Source organism: Gavialis gangeticus, unplaced genomic scaffold, assembly GCF_001723915.1.
Source record: "Gavialis gangeticus isolate Ggan-Ray unplaced genomic scaffold, GavGan_comp1, whole genome shotgun sequence".
Lineage (NCBI taxonomy): Eukaryota > Metazoa > Chordata > Crocodylia > Gavialidae > Gavialis > Gavialis gangeticus.
Window position 1 is genome coordinate 70,206,134 of NW_017729025.1, and position 19,826 is coordinate 70,225,959.

General features: G+C 38.1%; 1 protein-coding gene and 1 non-coding gene across 4 annotated transcripts in view; one reads left to right on the forward strand and one right to left on the reverse strand.

The window, feature by feature from the left end:
• The window catches only part of NOVA1 (NOVA alternative splicing regulator 1), a 339,809-nt gene that overhangs the window by 283,588 nt on the left and 36,395 nt on the right, over positions 1-19,826 (forward strand). For 2 of the 3 annotated variants that reach the window (XM_019518933.1, XM_019518935.1), the window contains exon 4: positions 3,959-4,030. The exons of the other annotated variant lie outside the window; for it this stretch is intronic. In XM_019518933.1, coding sequence (XP_019374478.1) covers positions 3,959-4,030 — 72 coding nt within the window. The remainder of the gene's footprint in view (positions 1-3,958; positions 4,031-19,826) is intronic. 3 annotated transcript variants of the gene reach the window in all.
• On the reverse strand, positions 13,737-13,808 carry TRNAC-GCA. The gene has a single exon. It is a non-coding gene; the product is annotated as a tRNA-Cys (tRNA).

Here is a 19,826-nt window from a genome sequence, read left to right on the forward strand (position 1 = left end):
ATACAGGACAAGATTGTGATATTTAGATACCCCTCAATATTAGGTGAGCCTTAAAATCTCTCTCTGTTGGAACATTTTGCACAGGGGTCTTCCCCTTTTCTAGAGTAGCTCAGCCAGCTCTCTGCTGTGTGTCAGTCCTGCTCTGTAACTCAAAAAGTGTGAAACATAGCAAGTCATGGCCTTGCCCTTCTCCCTGTTGACTTTAGGTTGTTACAAACCTTAGGAGCAAACTGAAATTCTTTGAGAGCCATACAGAGAAAAAGGTCTGCTGTGATCTTCCAAAATACCACACATTTAAATAAGGGTGAGGCAGAATCTTTTTTTAATTTACTTTCTCAGACGCCATGTTCTAGAAGCACAAAGCAATTCTTAAATCCCTTAAACCTTTAAACATTGTCTTCCCAATGCTCATAATTACAAAAAAAGTATATACAATCGGAGACCAAAAAGAAAATCAATTTCAACCTGGATTGGACATTTTTAGTTAAGTTTTCACTTGTTGCAGAGTTTTATAAGTTCTTAAAAATTGTGTGCAATAGATATTCTGACTGGTTCTTTACTATAGCCTTGCTAGAGGGCCTTCTATAATTACTGGAGAGCTTCAATAATAGTATGAATGTTTCAGACTGGAAAATTGAAAATCCTTAATGTGAATTCATCTTATAATTTCTAATCACTTTATACTTCTCATTCCCAGAAGCCTAATAACTTCTAAATTCAAGCACTTGCCTAATGCAAAACACTTGCTAAATTTTTTAAATTATTCTGCGCTGCATAGTAATTCAGAATTATTGAATTACTTCCTATTTTCTTTAATAAGCAATTCTGCATAAAAGTGTATAGCATAGAATTCTTGTAATACAGTCCAAGATACATGGATAAAACATTTTTCCCATTAATATAGGATTTAAAAAACCCTCCTTTTTTCTTTGAAAATGTTGTTTCAAAATTAAAATAATGAGGAAGTAAGTATAGTTCACACACTACAATGTATGCACACGTTATATTTGGGGATAGAGGGATTGTATATATAGCTAAATTTTATCTTGTTATATATCATTTAGGGGTTTTTTTTCAGCTGCGTTATTTAGTGGATGAAGTGGCCATTTTTTCATGTTGCACTTTAATGGTATGTGACCTGCAGAATAATTAGTGTTAGAGAGGAACAGGCAAATGACTGCAACTTACATACAGCGTAGAGTTCTGGCCTGTCACTCTTGGTGGTACAGGATGAGGCTTATTTATTATTTTTAGATTGAAAAATATTTGACAAAAATAGAGGCTGTGTATATAAAGAATCCTATTTCTCTGACCTTATTTGTATTAATTTAAAACATAATTTGCTGTTCTAGTAAAGTAAAAAAAAATGCTGGTAATGTCATTAACCAGAGAAACAGAGCCTTGGCTATAGATGCAACACACTTTGATATGTAAAGCAATTTCTGCTCAGAATTTAGAATCGTAGAAAAATCACTGAAATATTTTGTCATTGGTGTATGTATTTAGAAGAAAATGTGTATGCCCATATTTCTTGATTATGAAAGCATTGTTTGTCTTTGATTATTCTTACCATGTATTTTTAACAAGTTTTTGTTCAAATAATGAAAGGCTCCAATTTTAGGGAATGTGAGTCAGTAGCCAGCTGCAAGTATCATCTATGAGCTGTCACCCCTCCTTTTTTTCTTTGCTGCCCATATTTTTCCTGCTTTAGGAGGTTGAATGTTAATACTTAATAAAGAATTGCATATAGTCTAACAGTGTGTATAACCTTTGCTATTAAAATAGGGTGTTTCTTAGTGTTAAACTGTACAAGCTTTCAAGTAAATGCAGTAGTTAGAAGTGCAGAACTCTATGTTGGGCAGCTGCTAAATCCTATTTTTGTGTTGATTAATTAATGCTAGACTATCAGAAAATCAGATATCCACTTTATTAACATCAATTGCCCAAAACATCACATCCTAGAAATATATAATAATTTAGGCTAATACTCAGGCAGATATAAACCTCCTCAGCCTCAACTGTGAAGTGGCTATAAATTGTATTTGGTTCTTTAAATATATATCTGGCCAGTACTTTTAGTATAAAATTACAGTGCAGACCAGAGTTTTAAGTGACAATGGACTGTTCAGCTTCATGGTGGTAGTACAGGTACAATTGTAACTAAAATGATAAAAATTAGCCTGCTATAGTCTACAGAAAAACTCTTCCTGTGTAATTCCATTAAAACCCAGGCGATTGCACTGATGTAACCTAATAGAATGAGCTCTAAGTGAAATCCACAATTTATTTTTCTAAATAATGCTAGTCTGTGAGAAACAAAGTGGAGTGAAAGATATGGAAGACTCCTTTTTAACTGCCCTTCTTTTCATTACAATATCTCCTGGGTTTACTAGCACTACATAATTCAGCAGATACCCATTATTTTTTAGAGAGAATTGACCATGATAGTGTGTGTTAAGACATCTTTTGATAAAACTGCATCTTATGCTTAGGGATATATTCTTTTTTCTAAATGTGAGCTACAAGTTGAAAATATCAAGTAGGTCTATGTATTTCTTAATATGTTTTCCTCCTGACTGCTTCACTTGTACACAAACTTTGAAAACACAAAACAAAGAACTCTACATTGCTCAGAATGTAAGACCAAGTATTCAGCATTGTATGTGTATGTACAATTCAGTATTTTGCCAGAACACAGGACTTTCTCTATTTACATACTGACTTGCGCACATGCATTCAGGATTTTGTTAGTGCAAAACTATGCACCCAGTTTTTTAAATGAGTTTTGTTTTTTTTAGGTCTGAATTATTGTAAGTACCAGGACTACACATAGTTTAAAGTTAGGTTGCTTTATTTCCACCTAGATTTGCCTCAATTATATGAAAGCATAATGCATATCATTGTACAGCATTTTAACTTAGAATACTATGGGTGTACTTTCAGATTTTCTAAGTTACTTATATATTACAAAGATGTTCAAAAACGTGTTTAAATGAGTATTGTATACTGTTATGGAAATTAATATCTGACATTCTCACTATATTTATGAACAGAAAATTTTGTTAGGAATAATGTTTAAGAGAGTTATATGTGTGTATATATATTTTTCAAGAGAAGTGCTTTTTGATAACCAATGTGTTCAATTAATGTTAAGTATATGTATCTTATTTAGCAAAATCTTTTCAATAAATATGACTCATAATTATTTTTGTGTTTATTTTGAACACAGGCTGGTGCTACATTATTAACCTTTACCCTAATTAAATAATGATCTTTTAACACTAATGATAAATATATTGTAGTAATTTGTTGTGATGGCATTAGTTGCATGTTTGTTTATAAGATTGATGTTTACATTTTTCACATGTGCCTCTTGATTAAAAAAAAAAATCAATGAATATTTTAACAGCTAATTTATTGCTGAAAATTCAGTAGCTTGAATTAAAATATTTAAGATATGGATAACCATATTATTTTGGAATCAGCTTGTTGGATATACTCTATACAAAGACTGGATGAAAAAATTTTATATCAAAGTAGATTTCACTATTTCTTCCAAATAGTAGCCCTATTTGTTTACAGAAACATTACTGTTTTCAGTGTGCTCATTGAACTTGCTGGAATTTGTGTTTACTTTAGTCTTTGTTTTCCCCAAGAAGAGGAAAGGGGAAAGAAAATATTCCTCATGTAGTCAGCATACCTTTTAGTATCTATGTGAGTTCACCATCTTGATTTCAAGTCATGAATTTGTTTTTACACACATATGCATGCATACTTACATGCATTACTTATTTACTCAATTGACTTTAAATTCCATTAAGTTCGAATGAGTAGGAGAAGGATTTTGGTCTTTTTTATTCTTTTAATTTTCTAGTTACATTACTTTTGTTTATTTATTTTGACTGTTCAGTCTAAGGCTTGTAAAGGTTGATTTGCTCCTGAACTGCTTTGTTCCCAGACATTGCCATCTTCCCCAACTACCACCAAGTCCTCTCCATCTGATCCCATGACCACCTCCAGAGCCAATCAGGTACAGTATCATCCTACCATCTACACCATACTTTTCACGGGTGACAACATGCAGACTGGAGAAAAAGATATGGTGGGTTAAGGATTTATTCGTTCATTCACATGTATACACCCATAATCATAGATATCTAACACTGTTGCATAAGGAAAACTTTTCAAAAATTTGGTAAACTGAATGGTAAAGTTTTCTCCATTGAGTATTTTTTTTGAATTTTTAAACATCTAATGACAATAGAATATATTATAAATAATAATTTTATTTTTACCTTACTTTAATAAAAATGTATGTATTTGTAGGTGTGTATTTGTGAATCTGTAATTGCAGTAAGTGTCTGTGTGTGTGTGTATATATATGTGTGCACATATATAATCCCAAGATCCCTATGTCATAGAATGGAATTAGCATCAATGCCATATTTAAATAGATAAATAAAGTGGTCTACATTTAATTTTAAAGAAACTGAAACAGGATAGGTTTATCCTTAATTGTGACATTTAATGTAGAGGTAATAGTATGTATCCAGTTTATTTAGTAAAGTAAAATTATTTGAAATTAAAATTTAATGATAAAAATGAAGTAAAAATAATGTTTTAAAAACATTTTAATGGAATTCATCTTAATTTTGATTACATCTTAGTTGGTTCTTATTTTTTAAAATGCATAAATTGTATCAGTGAGTATTTTTTATTTCATGTTGTTTTAATTTTTCTTTTAATTGAGCTACATATGTAGTTCATTTATTGTTAAGAATATCATGTTGCATATATTTTTTGCTTTACTTGATGAAAAGTCCTAAGTTATTTACTAAATACCTTCCACTTAAGAACTAGATGTGGGTATATCAGATACTGTGTTATTCATTGACATTTTAAGGTATACTAGTACATTGTTAAGATAAAAAATACTCTACTGTATTTTAATGATTTTTACATTCAGTATGTATTAAGAAAATAATCTGTTAAAATTGCATTATCGGAATGCTTTTCTCAGGTTTTATACAAATTTGTTTTGATTCCCAAGAAGGATTTTCTTTCCAACAAGCTAATTTTCTTATGGATAATTAAAACACCTATAAATTATTGCTAAACAACAAAGCTCAGCATACAGTAGGACATGCATGTATTAAAATAACATATAATATAGTTTTAATTATTGCAAGAGAATCTGTTAAAGGTGACGTCTGGCACAAAAAATTATAAATCTAGAGAGAAAAATTGTATATCTAGAGGCACTAGTCAGAAAACTATATGTTGTAGTGTCCAACAGACTGATATGCAAATCTTATATATAGCCGCCTGCCACTCCAGCAATGATTATTTTCCTTCATCAGCAGTTAAATGACAAAGATTAAACATTTGCAAAGAGCAAGTCAGATTCTTTTTATGAATACTGTACTTGGCATGTCTTTTTTCATATCTTATGTCAGATGTATATGTTCTTTAATTATAAGGTATTGAAAATGTTGAGAAGCAGCTAATTATTTAGCTTGTTAATGTCCTGATTGAGTTTCTTTCTTCCTTTGTTTGTGTTCTTTTTCTAAGTGGCTACAAGCTGATTCTTGAGGAAAATAATCTTTTTATGTAACGAGAATGTTATTTAACATGATTTTAGGCATGTTTAAATAGCATCAGACATGCTTTGCTTTGGATCTGTATCATGCAGTTTTTTTACAATCCGAATTCTAATTTAGAACTATAGAGTAGGAAAAATAAATTTGTGTTTACTTCTGACAAATAATATTTTACTACTTAGAAATCTGGTTTATGTCAAAGTGGTCTGTCATTATTCAAACTACAGAAGTATGTATGCTTCTGTGCCTTGTCCATATCTCGCATTACATTATTTAGTTCATTTTACTCATAATCTATTTTTATTCAATCATTGTACAAATAATCCACATCTCTTTTTGGATAGTATTAAAAATTTGTAAATGAAGGAAGATATGAGGATCTTAACTGATTCCTGAAGTTGCATTTATCACTAAACCTTAATATTCTTATGAGTTTATAATCATTTTATACCACGCAGTATTTCCTACTGGTGTCTGTCCATTTCATCAAGAAGCATGTGGCATATGATAAGGCAATTAAAGCTTTGCTGTTCATTCTGATGTTAAGTGACGTAGCTGGCAATTGTTTCTAGACTGTAGCAGTGATTAACATTCAGCACCAGTATATCGACAAGTATCTGCACTGCGGCTGTCACATGAAAATAGGTTCCAGCACGGTAATCTCAAACCTGTCAGTAGTTGTGTAAGTAACCAATACAACAGGATTACAGAAAAACAACTAATGTCTGTTTTAATACAGTTCTTCAGTTACAAAGATTCTTAACCAAAAGTAACTGTAAAGATATATTTACAAACCATTGAATGAAGATAACATTACAGAGCTCTTTAAGTGGACACAACAAGTCAGAAAATTCAGAGTGAGGTTGAACCTGCATTCACAATACACCCTGTTCTGCCTGTATAACATCTTGTGAGATTTAAAATCCTCTACTTTATGGATGATCTTTTATAATAAGATAGTACCTTGCATTCTGTTAACAATCTTGAGTAAGGAGTCTGGGGAAGGAATGTCCTGCGTACAGCCTGTATTGGTTGAAGGGAAGGGCAGAGGTGTCACGGGTGCTGAGGCGCACGGTTGACAACCCACTTACAGCATGGCCATGTCAGAGTCCAATGAATCTGGAAGTCTACTAAATACTTTATCGCAAGGACATGAAACAGGAAACTTGAGGAGAATTTAAGCTGGTTAGAGGGCTACTGGAGGTCCTGCCAGTAGACTACCTCAAATAGATTGGAAATGATTTAATCTCCTGATGTTATGGTTTTTTTCTGGTGTGTGAACCATGCCAGCTAGAACTGTGCTCCTTGTATTGTCTGCGTTGAGAGTGACTTTTAAACCGCAGCCCCAGGCACACTTTTTTCATTAAGTCAAGAGTTTGGGTTCTGCTGATTGAACCCATCAAAAATGTGGCTTTATTGTCTCTACTTTTTAATGTTTTGGTTTTTATCTGTGTAAATTAAACCATAAATAATTTTGATCATCATTCTCACATTTCTGGAATCATTGGGTTTTTTTTGCAAACCCAAAACTGAAAATTGTAAAGATATTTTTATTCACTTTATAGTAGTGACTCTGTCAATTAGCAGTAAGTAGTTAGGGCTTCCCTGAAATGGATTTTGCACACTGAAAAAGATCAACTCCTTCAAAACTGTGACTATGTTGTGTTAATTGAATTGCCATGCCAACAAAGACCAAAAAAATTTAAGAGATTTTTGTTCCAGGAAGCTATACATCTGCAGTCACTAATGTTAAAAATGTATTGTTTATAATTTTCTCACCAGAATGCCCCTGGGCAATTGTCCACATTAAAAACTAATGAACTGCAAACTTTTACTAAAGGAAAAAGAGCCAAAGATTCTTTAGAATTAGAGGCGATTAAAAATTGCATAGAGCTTCTTTTTCTATTACCCAATTTTCCTTTATTTTTAGCCTGGAAACTTAAATGTTGCTACATCATGAATTTAGTCATGTTTATATCATAAACACTGGCAGACATGTAATATCATATTAATATGGTAGATACGCCTGAAATTGGAGGAGTGTATCTTTGTTGTTTACAGGGGAAAAAAAGAATTCAACTTAACTTTTCTTCAGTATCCTTCAAGTTAGGAGTTCTTATTTCTCTATGGATCTATAAAAGATAAATTTTAATACTTGTATTAAAAATTAATTGATTGTATAATAACTAATATCTCTATAATGAAGCAGGATGAAGGTTATAAGATTGTTTATAGGATCATGTTTAGTCTATGTCTATTTTGCACTGATTATATTTTAAGGGAAAAAATATTTAAAAAAACAGGTCTTGGCCAGTGATCCTCAACCAAGTCATCATAGCACCCTTGAGATTGGGGTTCCTTGAGATTCTTTGAAGGGTTCCATGGGGAACCACACAGTGTTAGCACTGTTAGTTTTACAAGCATGATTAACAAGGTAAAACCAGAGATTTCAAATAGAAATCCATAACTGTGGAATTTCTGAGTTACGTGCAACAGAAAAATTGCTCTATTTTTTTCTCTAGGAAAAAAGGAATGAAAACAAAGAGCTGGCATTTTCCAAGGGGGACCTCAAATCTATCCAGGGATGCCTCAAGTCTAAAAAAGTTGAGAACCGCTGGCATATGTCCATTTTCCCCTTTTCAGATGCATCCTATTGATGAATGTTCCCAAATAACAGTGTAGGGAAAAGTTTCTGCACCACATATGTGTGTTCCTCCAAGATGTTTCCTTTCTTCCTGGTATTTTCTTGCTTCCTAAGTATGGTAATCATTACTAGTGGTATAGCAAAACTCCTACCCCAGCAGAATAAAGTCTTTGTGCAGTCTGCCTTTCCCTTACCAGAGGGCGGTTATGAGGATGTAATGCACATCTTCCATTATAGACCAAAACATAACATTTAGGAACACGAAATGTGAATGTCTAACTTATTCATATAACTGTGACTAGGTGCAGAGTCTGGATCTTAATCTATCCCTTGTGATTAAATTTAATTTTTTTTTATCGATCTAATATATTAGCGCTCTACTCTTTGTGCCCTATTTTTGTGTAGAAATTACACTAATTTTATCACTGGTGAGTTGTATGTCTGTTCTCAGATCCATCTAATTCACTCTGTCTATGTATTATAATAAACCATAGGAAAGTAGGGCTGGAAGAGTCCCCATGAAGTCATTTAATCCAACCCCCAACTTAAGGCAGAATAATCCCTAGTTTAACTATCCCGGCAGCACGGAAGTGGAAAGGGATCTCGAAGTCCTAGTGGACTCCAGGATGAACATGAGTCATCAGTGTGACAAAGTCATCAGCAAAGCTAATGGCACTTTATCATGTATCAGCAGATGCATGACAAACAGAACCAAGGAGGTGATACTTCCCCTCTATCGGGCGCTGGTCTGACCGCAGTTGGAATACTGCATGCAGTTTTGGGCGCCACACTTCAAGAGGGATGTGGATAACCTGGAGAGGGTCCAGAGAAGGGCCACTCATAAGGTTAAGGGCTTGCAGGCCAAGCCCTACGAGAGACTAGGGTACCTGGACTTCTTCAGCCTCTGCAAGAGAAGGTTGAGAGACAACCTTGTGGCTGCCTATAAATTCATCATGGGGGCACAGAAGGGGATTAGTGAGGGTCTCATAGTGTTGCAAAATCAGGAAGTGAATCACTCAAGCACTCCCTGCCACCCGCATTGCTGCTCTGTGCAGATGCATGGGTGTAGTGCCCACCCTCCCACTGCAGTAGAAGTTCTCACAAGTACCCACACTGCTGCCCCATGTGAATGGAACTGATGTCTCTGGCTTGCTCCCAATACCCGCAACACACATGCATAGCCCAGACTCCCCCTCAGCTCCCCACAATGTCTTGTACTGTCTTGCCCCCTGAGGCAAGGACAGAACACTTTAGCTGGAGGAGGAAGGGAGTGCTTGGAGACTCTGCAAGTCATATGATGGTATTTAACGAAGTAAGCTGTTGCTTACGAAAGCTTGTGCATCTCTGATTTAGTCTATGACTAATGTTAGTTAATGCACTTGAATAAATTAGTTTACCCTGCCTTGATCATATATTCACCCTCCATTATCATCCCCTCAGTAACATGGGCACCCTAAGGAGGGTTTTGAAAATATTAATTTAAACCTTAACTTAGCTTGAATTTAGTATTCATGATCATATTTGGGATTCTTTTTCTGACCCAAATTCCAAAATTGCTTTCCATCTGTTTCCAATAAATTTATAAATGGGGGAGAGAGACAACAGACAGCTGTTTTAATTTCTTCTTTTAAGAGTAGTAATTAGTAGAGTGTTACATGTTAAAAGTAATCTAAAACTGTAAGCTTTATCCATATTGGGTCCTGATAGACTTGATTTGTACATAGTGTTCCATTGTCCATAAACAGTTGCTGACCTCTGCCTCGTTTTCCATTTGAAAATGAAATTATTCATGAGGACTATAATTTCCAAGGTATTTTTTCACTTGTGTAGGTTGTGATCTAAGAAATTGATATCTCAGTGTTTATTGCAGGATAAAGTAGCTTTCCAACCAGACTTTACATAAAAAACGCTTCTTTATTTGAAATCTAGCTATGTTGTTTCATTAAAATTAGGTCTTGCATAAGTACCACAGTGTGATTCAGTGACATACAACTTGATTCTCATAACTTTCCTGATTTTCAGCCTAGTTAGTTAAGTTATTTCCATCTGGAACATAAACTCCTTCAAGTCCCTTTGTTAGCCCTTGAGTTCTGTGTTCCATATTTTTCGTCAGATAAGTATTTTGTTAAGGGGCTTTTTTTGTGGTCAGAGCTTGAGGAATGATTCAGTAAGCAAACCTCTCTCTCTCTCTCTCTCAAAACCCATTCTCTATATTCTTTTGATTGAGTTTAGGGCTCTGTTCTGCTCTAAACATGATTGTGTCCACAGATTAGTATAGTTAATACTGGTTCTTGATTAATAAATTTAAGTTAACAGTTTTACTTTCATCAGCAGCTTAAGGGCCTTGTTACATATTAATCTTAGGTGGTTTGTGGAGCTCTTAACCCCTGGACTATATACACATTTGCAACTAAAACTAGTTGTAATCACTGTTTAGGTGGCTAAAAGACATACCACTCCAGCCTATGTTTATTTTTGATTGGTGTGAACATAATGCATGTTACAGTAATGTGTAGCCACTCTAGGTTAATGTAAGCAACCCACCCACCTCCTTCCCCCTGCAAGCCCAGATGAGGCCTACTCCCTGCCCTCTACCACCTTCCCCAGCACTCCAGATCCCCACTCTTCTACTTACTTGTGGTTGCCTGTACTATCTATCCCAGGGGAGCATGCAGGGAAGGGTTAACTTGCCTACCCTGCCACTGCTGCTCTCTAGGCTGGGCTCAGCCCAAAAAAGAGCAGCAGCCTGATAGCAGTGGTGCCAGGGGTTGAGCAAGGAGGTTGTCTTTCCTGCCTGCTCCCCTGGGACAGACAGCACATTGTGAAGTGTGTGAAGCTTTGGGTGCTGGCTCGATTCAGAGGAGATTCGGCTCAATTCGGCAGCTAAATCTCTTAATTGAATTGGGAGACTAATAAAAAGGTCCAAATCAATTCAAAACTCTCCAAATCGATTCAGAAAAGATTTGGGAGATTTGGAGATTCAGGCAGTCCCTGCTTGCCGCTTCAGGGAGTTGGACCCAGACTCGGTGCCAGTAAGTAGGGGGCTGGGAGCAGCGGGGAACTGGAGGAGGGGAGAAGAGACCTTGGGTGAGGATCCCTGCCAGGCCTCATCCCCTGACCCCCACCCACTCTCCCAGGACCTTCAATGGCTTCCCCGCCTGGCCTCAGAGTCCCGGCTCTTTAAAAAAACCCCAAAAACTCTGCACTCACTTCTGGGGGCTTGTGACAGAGCCCGTCTTGCAGCATGGGGCAGTGGAGTACAGCAGGGATCACCCCCCGCCCCGGCCTCACAGCAACCGGTGAGTACAGGGCTTTTTTTTTAAGAGCCAGGGCACAGGCTGGACAGCCATTGACAGGGCTGGGAGAGCAGGCAGGTGTCGGGGCCTATTTGATTCAGAGGTTTGGCCGATTCAGCAGCAGCCAAATCTCTGAATTGGATTCAGCCAAATTGATTCAGGATGGTGATTCGAATCATTGAATTGAATCATTGTCCCCTGAATCAGCTGAATCTGAAGCAAATACTAGCCACCTTGCACAGGCCTAACAGACGGCCACAAATAAGTATGGGGAGCAGGGGAAGAGCCCCAAGGGTCGGGAGGTCTGGTGGGGAGGGTGTCTCAGGTGTGGCAGGGAACTGGGGGATCTCTAGGGGACAGAGAGGAAACCTGGAATGGGAGGGGCAGGGATTCTTCCCTTTCAGTCCTCCAGGCGCCTACTGGCCTGAATGTGAGACTGCTCCAAACTCGAGCTAGCACTAACACCGATCAACATTTGACCAGCTCACAGTGCAATGTGTAACAAGGCCCTAAAATGACAGATAATTTTTCCTAGTAATTGATCTGTAATGCCATTAATTTGGTTGGAGATAGCATCTTTAACAGTGCTGAGGCAACTGATTTGGTTAGTCTTTTTCTGTCAGTTTTCTTATCAATAAACACGCTAAATTGCATTGTTCCATGTGCTAGTAATGGCATTCTTTGCCTCCCCTCTAAATACTGTATCTTCTACTTATGTATTATTGGATAAACAGATTTTTCCATAGTTCAGAACATAATATGGCTAAGTAGAAAGAACATAGATGCACAAACATTGGTCATTACATTTTGTAACTAGGTCAAATAAGAGTAGCTAAATTAGCTAAAAAAAATATAGGTGCCTTTGCTGTGTGGAAAAATCCTTAGTGTTCCACTACAATAAGGTAATTTTATGGATTGTTAATTCCTTTCTGAGTAAAGTAGCTTCTTGATTTCGATTTAATAAGAATGCAGAGTTTTGTCTCTCGGGAACAAATCCAAAAAAGTACTTTAATACCTAAGATGCAATTCAGGTGGATTTTAGGCACCTTAGTTCAAATGAATGATCCACAAACAGTCATCCTAACAACTGAGGCATTAGAGAGTTGTTTGGCACAAGTTTATGCCAGAAAATGTTGCTGCTGTATAAAAAGAAAATCCTGGACTCATTTTGATTCCTCCTTCAAAGACTATTGAAGAATACGAATTGAAGAGCTCTAGAATTGAACTGAAGACCATATAGAAACTGGCACGTCTACCTGTGCATGTTAATGTGATGCAATAAACTCCCATGCTTATTATGCCAGAGTTTATTGCTCCCCGGTGCCGTGTCTCCACATGCACCTGGGACCATAGCATGTTGAGCTGGGTTGGAGCAGCTCTGGCTGGTGGGGGGGCAGAGGTCCAGCCTACCAGCTTGGAGCTGTTCCAACCTGGTTCAGTGTGCTGCAGAGGGGCTGGCCAGAGCATGAGGGTGCTTCCGTACAGGGCTAGCTAGCAGGTTAGCCCTTCACTGAAGCACCTTTGTGCCCCAGCCAGGCCCCTGGGGCAGCGCCTACATGTACACTGCTGTGGAGTAAAAATCTCTGCAGCAAGACAGTACTATCCTGCTGCGGAGTTATTTTCCTGTGGCCTAATAGGGCCACGCATATAGATGCGGAATGTTTTCTGTGGAGATAATTAGTCTAGTCTGCAGTAATTGTCTCATGTAGATTCATCCACACTACAGGACTCCTGTTCATAGATTCATAGATTAAGGGTCGGAAGGGACCTAGTAGATCTTCTAGCCTGACCCCCCGCCAGGGCGAGAGAACAACAAAACCCCAAAACAAAAACGGGACTCAAATGAGTCCAGCCAGGTAGCCATCCAGCCTCTTCTTAAAGACCCCCAGGGTAGGGGCCAGCACCACTTCCCTTGGAAGTTGGTTCCAGCTCCTAGCTGCCCTAACTGTGAAGTAGTTTTTGCCGATGTCCAATCTATACCTCCTCTCCATCAGCTTGTGCCCATTGCTCCTTGTTATGCCAGTGGGCACTAGGGGAAACAGTGTCTCCCCCAAACCCTTCTGGTCCCCCCTAGTGAGTCTATAGATGGTCACCAGGTTCCCCCTCAGCCTTCTCTTGTGGAGGCTGAATAGGTTCAGGTCCTGCAGTCTTTCACTGTAGGGTCTGCCCTGTTGTCCCTGGATCATGCGGGTAAAGAGGGGGCACTCGGATTTGAACCGAGGATCTCTTGATCTGCAGTCAAATGCTCTACCCCTGAGCTATACCCCCATTTATCTGTTTCCCAGATGAATCCCCTATCACTTGGGTTAGAGCCCTGCCATCTCTGGGTTTTTTCTTTCTGGGCTCATAAACCTTATATTCCTTTCTTCCCAATAGCCCAGCTTTGCAGGGGAATGGAGAGTGTTAGTTAAGGCAGTCTCTTCAGAGGCAAGAAATGTGGATTTTGAATCCCATGAGGCTGCAGAGTGCCTAGGACAAGAGTAGGCAAAATTTAACCATGAGTTCGAATGGCTCACTTTGGGTCATAGGCAGGTGCTAGGACCTGACCGCTCCCACCACTTGTCTGCACAGTGGCACAGGGAGAGTCTCTGCAACAGAAGCCCTCGTGCTGCCAAAGCCCCTATGTCCACAGGTCAGATCCAGTACTTTGACAGGGCAGACGCAGACTATGGGCCATAGGTTGCTACCTGTGACTTAGAACACTAGTTTCTCACTTCCTGGGCAGCTACTCTGACCGCTTACAGTATAAGAGGTTGGCAGTGATGCTGTCATCAGTTCAACCTCTGGGTCTTCAAATAAAAATATGAGCCCTCTTGTTTTGAGTTTCACTGTAAGGCATCCAGCATTCCACATTCACAGTATATCTGAATTTTATATGTAAATTTTACTCCTTAGTGAGATGCTCCAAGTTCCATTATAAAATCGACCTTTGTTTCTATGGCACGGTCTGGAATTTGGTGAGGAATATTAGTTCAGATATATTATCTGGGAAGAGCTAAGGAACTACTTTTTTCTGGATTGCCATTCAGTAGGAAGAATCTTTTATGGGTGCCAAGACCTCTAAGTTTATCTTACTCACTGGATTTGTATTTGTATTTGGACGTCTTGTTTGAATGGCAACCTTACCAGATCCCACTTTGCTCAGGAATGGAACACAGACAACCTAAGTTAAATCTATGCTCTATGTGTTGCTTTTCTTCTGCATCAGAATGTCATTCAGGTTTTTTTTATTTTAATTTATATGTCCATACTGATCTAGGTCCTTCTCTATACCACTAGTTTTGCAGTGGATGAGATCATAATACCTCTTATAGTCTGTTAAAGCTAAAAGCGGAGAAGCTAAAAGTTTCTCTCGTTCCTTGGAGTCTCAGACCAGCAGGACTCCCTATGCCAGATGAAGGGTGACTGTGCCCAAAAGCTTGCAAAGAACTTTTTTCCAACTACTCAGCTGGTTTAATAGAAGATATCACATCTAACCAAGGAACCTTGCCTGCCTATGGAACTACTGTGGAACTTATGTGAATGCTACAATATCTGTTCTAAAATTTTTAGCACTTTATAAATGAAGTTGTTTGTGGATTTTCTATTTAGTATTTCACTGATATATTGTTATTCAAGTCACTAAGGGATAAATAGTCTGGCACTAAAATTACTATATGAAATCTTCTATAATTTACATATTTTAAGGATAACCTCAGGAATGCTGCATGTTTTTCTGCATATTTCCAGATTTTGATGGCTGGTCCCTCTCCATGTATTAGAGAGCAAGCTATTTCCAAATGTGAAAATAGCTTACTGAGTTACTTAAGCATTGGGGAAAACCCCTCATCCTTTGCTTTGCCAAAGGACAGTAAAATATTACAATTATTTGTGCAGATGATATGTAATCTTTCCAGTTCTTTTTTTTATTTATTTTGTAAAAATATAATTTTATGGATCTTTCAATCTGAAGTCAGTTACAAATTATAAAATTTCAAATATTTCTCTCTCATTTCCTGTTCAGTCTCCTTCACCTCAATGCAATTGCATTGGATAGAAGTCAACACAAGAGTTGTTGCACTGATACTTTGTGGCCTAAGCATGGTTTATCACTTGTTCCTAAGCTCTGGTTCTTAGGTTTGGCAATATGCCTTTCAGTATAGGACCATTAAGAGGAGAAAAAGCCATGTTTGTTGCTCTTTCCATATTTGAAAGTAACTAAAGACCTCTTGTCTCAAAGGAGTGTAGAAGAGCCGTAAGACTACAGCAAGCAACATCTCTAATATACATGTTATAAGCTTCACACAGCCCATACTCGTACCCGCTGGCCAAACTCTGACCCCTAGTATATCCCTGATGAATGTAAAGCTCAGGTCAGCATCGAACCATAGCACTAGCTCTGCACTTTTTGGAGAAACATTAGGGATATGAAATGTCAGGGATATTTCCCAGAAGCCAGATCCAGATTTTATAGCCTTTTATGCTGCTGCTGTATCAGACATTTGAATGTCAGGCCCTAAATTTTCTCTTGTATGGCATTTAACTTCAATGCAATTTATGTGATTGAACATTTTGGGGAATTTACGCAGTGAGAGAATCTACGTGAGAAATCTTTATTGTGGGCTCTCAGGTCTTATTACAGGATAGCAGACATCACTGTCAGTGTGCATGATTATCATCATCAGTGTGCAATAGCGTAACTATTACAGAGCCGTAGAGAGCATAGCTTGCAACAAGTATTATCTTCAGATATTTTTAGATCAGGGAATTAGACTCTTTCCCATACTGCTTTTGGAGGAACATCCAGCAGTGTTTGCACTTCACTGGAGTGGAAGAACAACATTTAAGACTTGTTCTCTGGCTTTATTTGTCAAGTGGTTTGGATAGATAGAAATAAGGGAAAAAGCATGATGGAAGATGGTTGTCTGTCTGGTCTGAGGAAGTGAAAACAAGAGGTTGTCTTTCTGTAAAGAGATTGAAACAAGAAGAAGGTATTTCACTTCCTGTGCTGTAGGGAGCAAGAGGATGGTTTTTGCTTCCACCCTGAAAAGGAATGTTTTCTAATCTACAGATCTATTCAAATGACAGTCTACAGGCAATCTGCAGCCCATGAACGCTTAACTTGCAGCCCATGGGTTCCTACTTCCTTGACATCCTTAGCTCCCTGCACTTTCCCCTATGGGTCCAGGTGCCACTCCCCTGTTCCACTATCACCTCCCTCCATTGCCTCTTCCTGCTGCTGCCATCAACACCTCCACTTCTTGAGCTGTCAGGGGCTCTAGGCTCCCTCTCCCCTCTCGAGCTTTTGTTTCCTGACACTCATCTGGGGACAGAGCAAGGAAGGTGGTGATGAGGCAATGTGGTCCACAGCTACTCAGAAGTCAGACAGTTCTAGCATAGTATCTTGACCTGTGATATAACCAATCAGTTCCTGTTAATCCCCTTTATACAACAAGTCAAAAATTTTGACTTGCATCTTATTCAGCAGTAACAAGAAGCATTTTTGCTGTCTTTGTACATATAGTTATTTTTACTGTTATTTTTTCTGACAGTAAATTATATTTCCTACAGGTAATAACACTTGAAGCCCAGGACATTTTCCAGGGAATTACTGACCAGCAGGAAGATTGTAACCTTAGTCATTTATAAGTGCCCTCATAAATGCCTGGAGACCAGGGCCACTATTGTCTTTATAACCTGCTTTGGTTTATGTCCCATCCTAAATTGAAAGTGTTTTGCTTTTCCCATTGTGCCAAGGTTCCCTTAGTATACTTTCCAGACAGTTGCTCACAGAAGGGCTTTGGCTTTGCTAAGTATTTCTGGAAAATGTAATATATAAAACAACTGCTTGTCCTGTTATATTAATCCTTCTATCATTGACTTTCTATCAATTTTGCTATAATTATAAGTTAAAAGAAGCAGCTTCCAGTTTCCCAAGCATTTTTATTGTTTACTTTGATATTAATTTTTTTGTGATAGGTCTCTTTCACAGTAGGGTGGCACCTTTGCATGCTCCCCAATGCAATAACATCTGTTCTTTCATTTCTGCCTCCTACGTAGGCTGCATACACACATTCAAATGATCTGGGATAATTCTTCCAGGTTTGTTCTACTGGGAGAAAAGCTTACCTTGAGCTGTGTGTACAGACATTACAATGCTGAGATGCTAAAGGTTGGAGAGCTTGCAGTGCTGACAGTGCATGTGCATGGGATTGGAGTGGGGGTGCTATGCACATATTTGTCTCAGTGTGCTCTGCAGGCTCTGCTAGTCTGCCTGGCACCAGAAGGCAGAAGTGCATTGATCAAACTGTTTTTCTCTGCAGCACAATTTGGGGATTTTGAAGGGGACATTTTCTGTTCCGTGCTGGAGCACCAGGGTCCAGCAAGTGACATACTGTCTCCCTGGTGGGGGTAAAGGGAGAGAAGGACTGTGTTCTTGTCTGAGAAAAGCCACAGCAGGTACAAGCATTTGCTTTTCCAGGAGAAACTCAACCTGGGAATAACCAGATTTAAATCATTCCCAGGATTTTTTCTCCATTTTTAGTGGTAGAAAATGCCTCAACATTTGTACGCTCGTGGTTTCACCTGAGAGAGCAGTGACTCTCCCAAGAGAAACTGAATGTCTGTATGAGGCCATAGTTACTGTTCCAACCTGAGGGTAGATTCAAACTTTGCTTAACAAAATTATACAAAACTTGGGACACATGTAGTGAGTACAACTGGAGGAGTAATGCAGATTTGATGCATCAGATATGTGCAGGTCAGGAAGTTTTATGGACTTCATTGTTGGGATAGCTTTAGACAGACTTTCAAATGCAAGGCATTCTTCAGATCTCAAGAACTGAAAAAGGTGTCAAGGTCACAGAACTAAAGAAGAATGCCTTACATTTGAAAGCTTGTCTAAATCTTAGCAATTCTCAACTAGGATGGTGTGAAATCATTTTAAGGGTGCTGCGGATTGTCGGCAATATTAGCACTGCAAACACCTTCAACTGATTCTCACAAGATAAACCCAGATTTCAAATAGGCATCCATAGCGTCAAAGCCATTCTGAACTGTTGCAGTCTTTCTGAGCTATTTCAACAGAATTGCTCTATTATTTTTCTGTTGTCAAAAATGAGTTAAATTAGGTTTTGAAACTGGGACTGCTAAATTCAGAAAAAAGCTTATGGAGGGTGACTTGTATCTACACAGGTAAAAAACCATTGGTTTATAATGTAATATGATAGTGCATCAGTACTCTCCTTCCATGCTTCTAATGGTGATATCAAACATATTTTATAGGACTATGTCCTTTGAGTTTCAGGCAGGTTATATATGTGCCATGAATTGTATTCAAGTGTGAGTCTCTCTGAAAAGAGAGTAGTAGTTAACTGTGTTAGTATGAAGTCAGATAGAAAGCAGGGTTGAACTGCACCTACGAGAAGAACTGTATCAAAGATGCATAAATTTTCATGAGCAAAGCTCACTTTATCAAATGTTCATCAAGGTTTGCTCATGAAAGCGTATGTATCTGATTCACTTAGTCTCTAACAGTGGTTCTCAACCTTTTCAGAGTAGAGCACCCTGTGGCAGCATCACCAATTGAGAATCACTGTACATGGCTTAGTTTTTTTCAACTGCGTGCTGCTGCCTCCAGGTAAAACTGTCCCTACGCATCTGCTATATAATCAGCAGACTGTGGCATATGGGCTTATTCTTCCTACCTGATTCTCTGATCAGCCAAAAGCAAGCTGGGGAGCAAGCCCATGCTCCAACCCTTCCCAGTCTGATCCTGTGCCATGTCTCCTGAGAACAGGCACATGGAATGGGTGAAATGCCTGTTTCCAGAACGGTTAGCCTGGGAGGGCTGCACTCCTGCCAGCTTTAGGTTCTCACTGATTCCATGTTGAATTTGCTCAGTTGACAAATAAAGGGGTGATTTATTTGTTCCCCTTAACTGGTAACCCTGCATTTCAGCTGGAGCTTTGAGAATCATGCTGGGTGTTTCATTTTAATGTTGAATGTTAAATAATGCAGGCCAAATTATACATTGGGTCCAATTTGAAACAATTTTCAGTTGTGGGTTGAAGTGAAAAGGGAGTTTTACATCTCTTTCATTAACACTATGGAAAACATCTCTATGGCAATTTCCACTGCCTTCCTTTATGTCTCTAATAATGCAGTATGTTGCATTGTTCTCATACTTGTGCAACTTTTCTTATGGTTATTTATTGATCACTTACCAAAGCATAAATGTAATAAGGATAATTTGAGCCATTTTATTTTCTTAATAATGATTGTAATCATTTGTAATATTAAATTAAC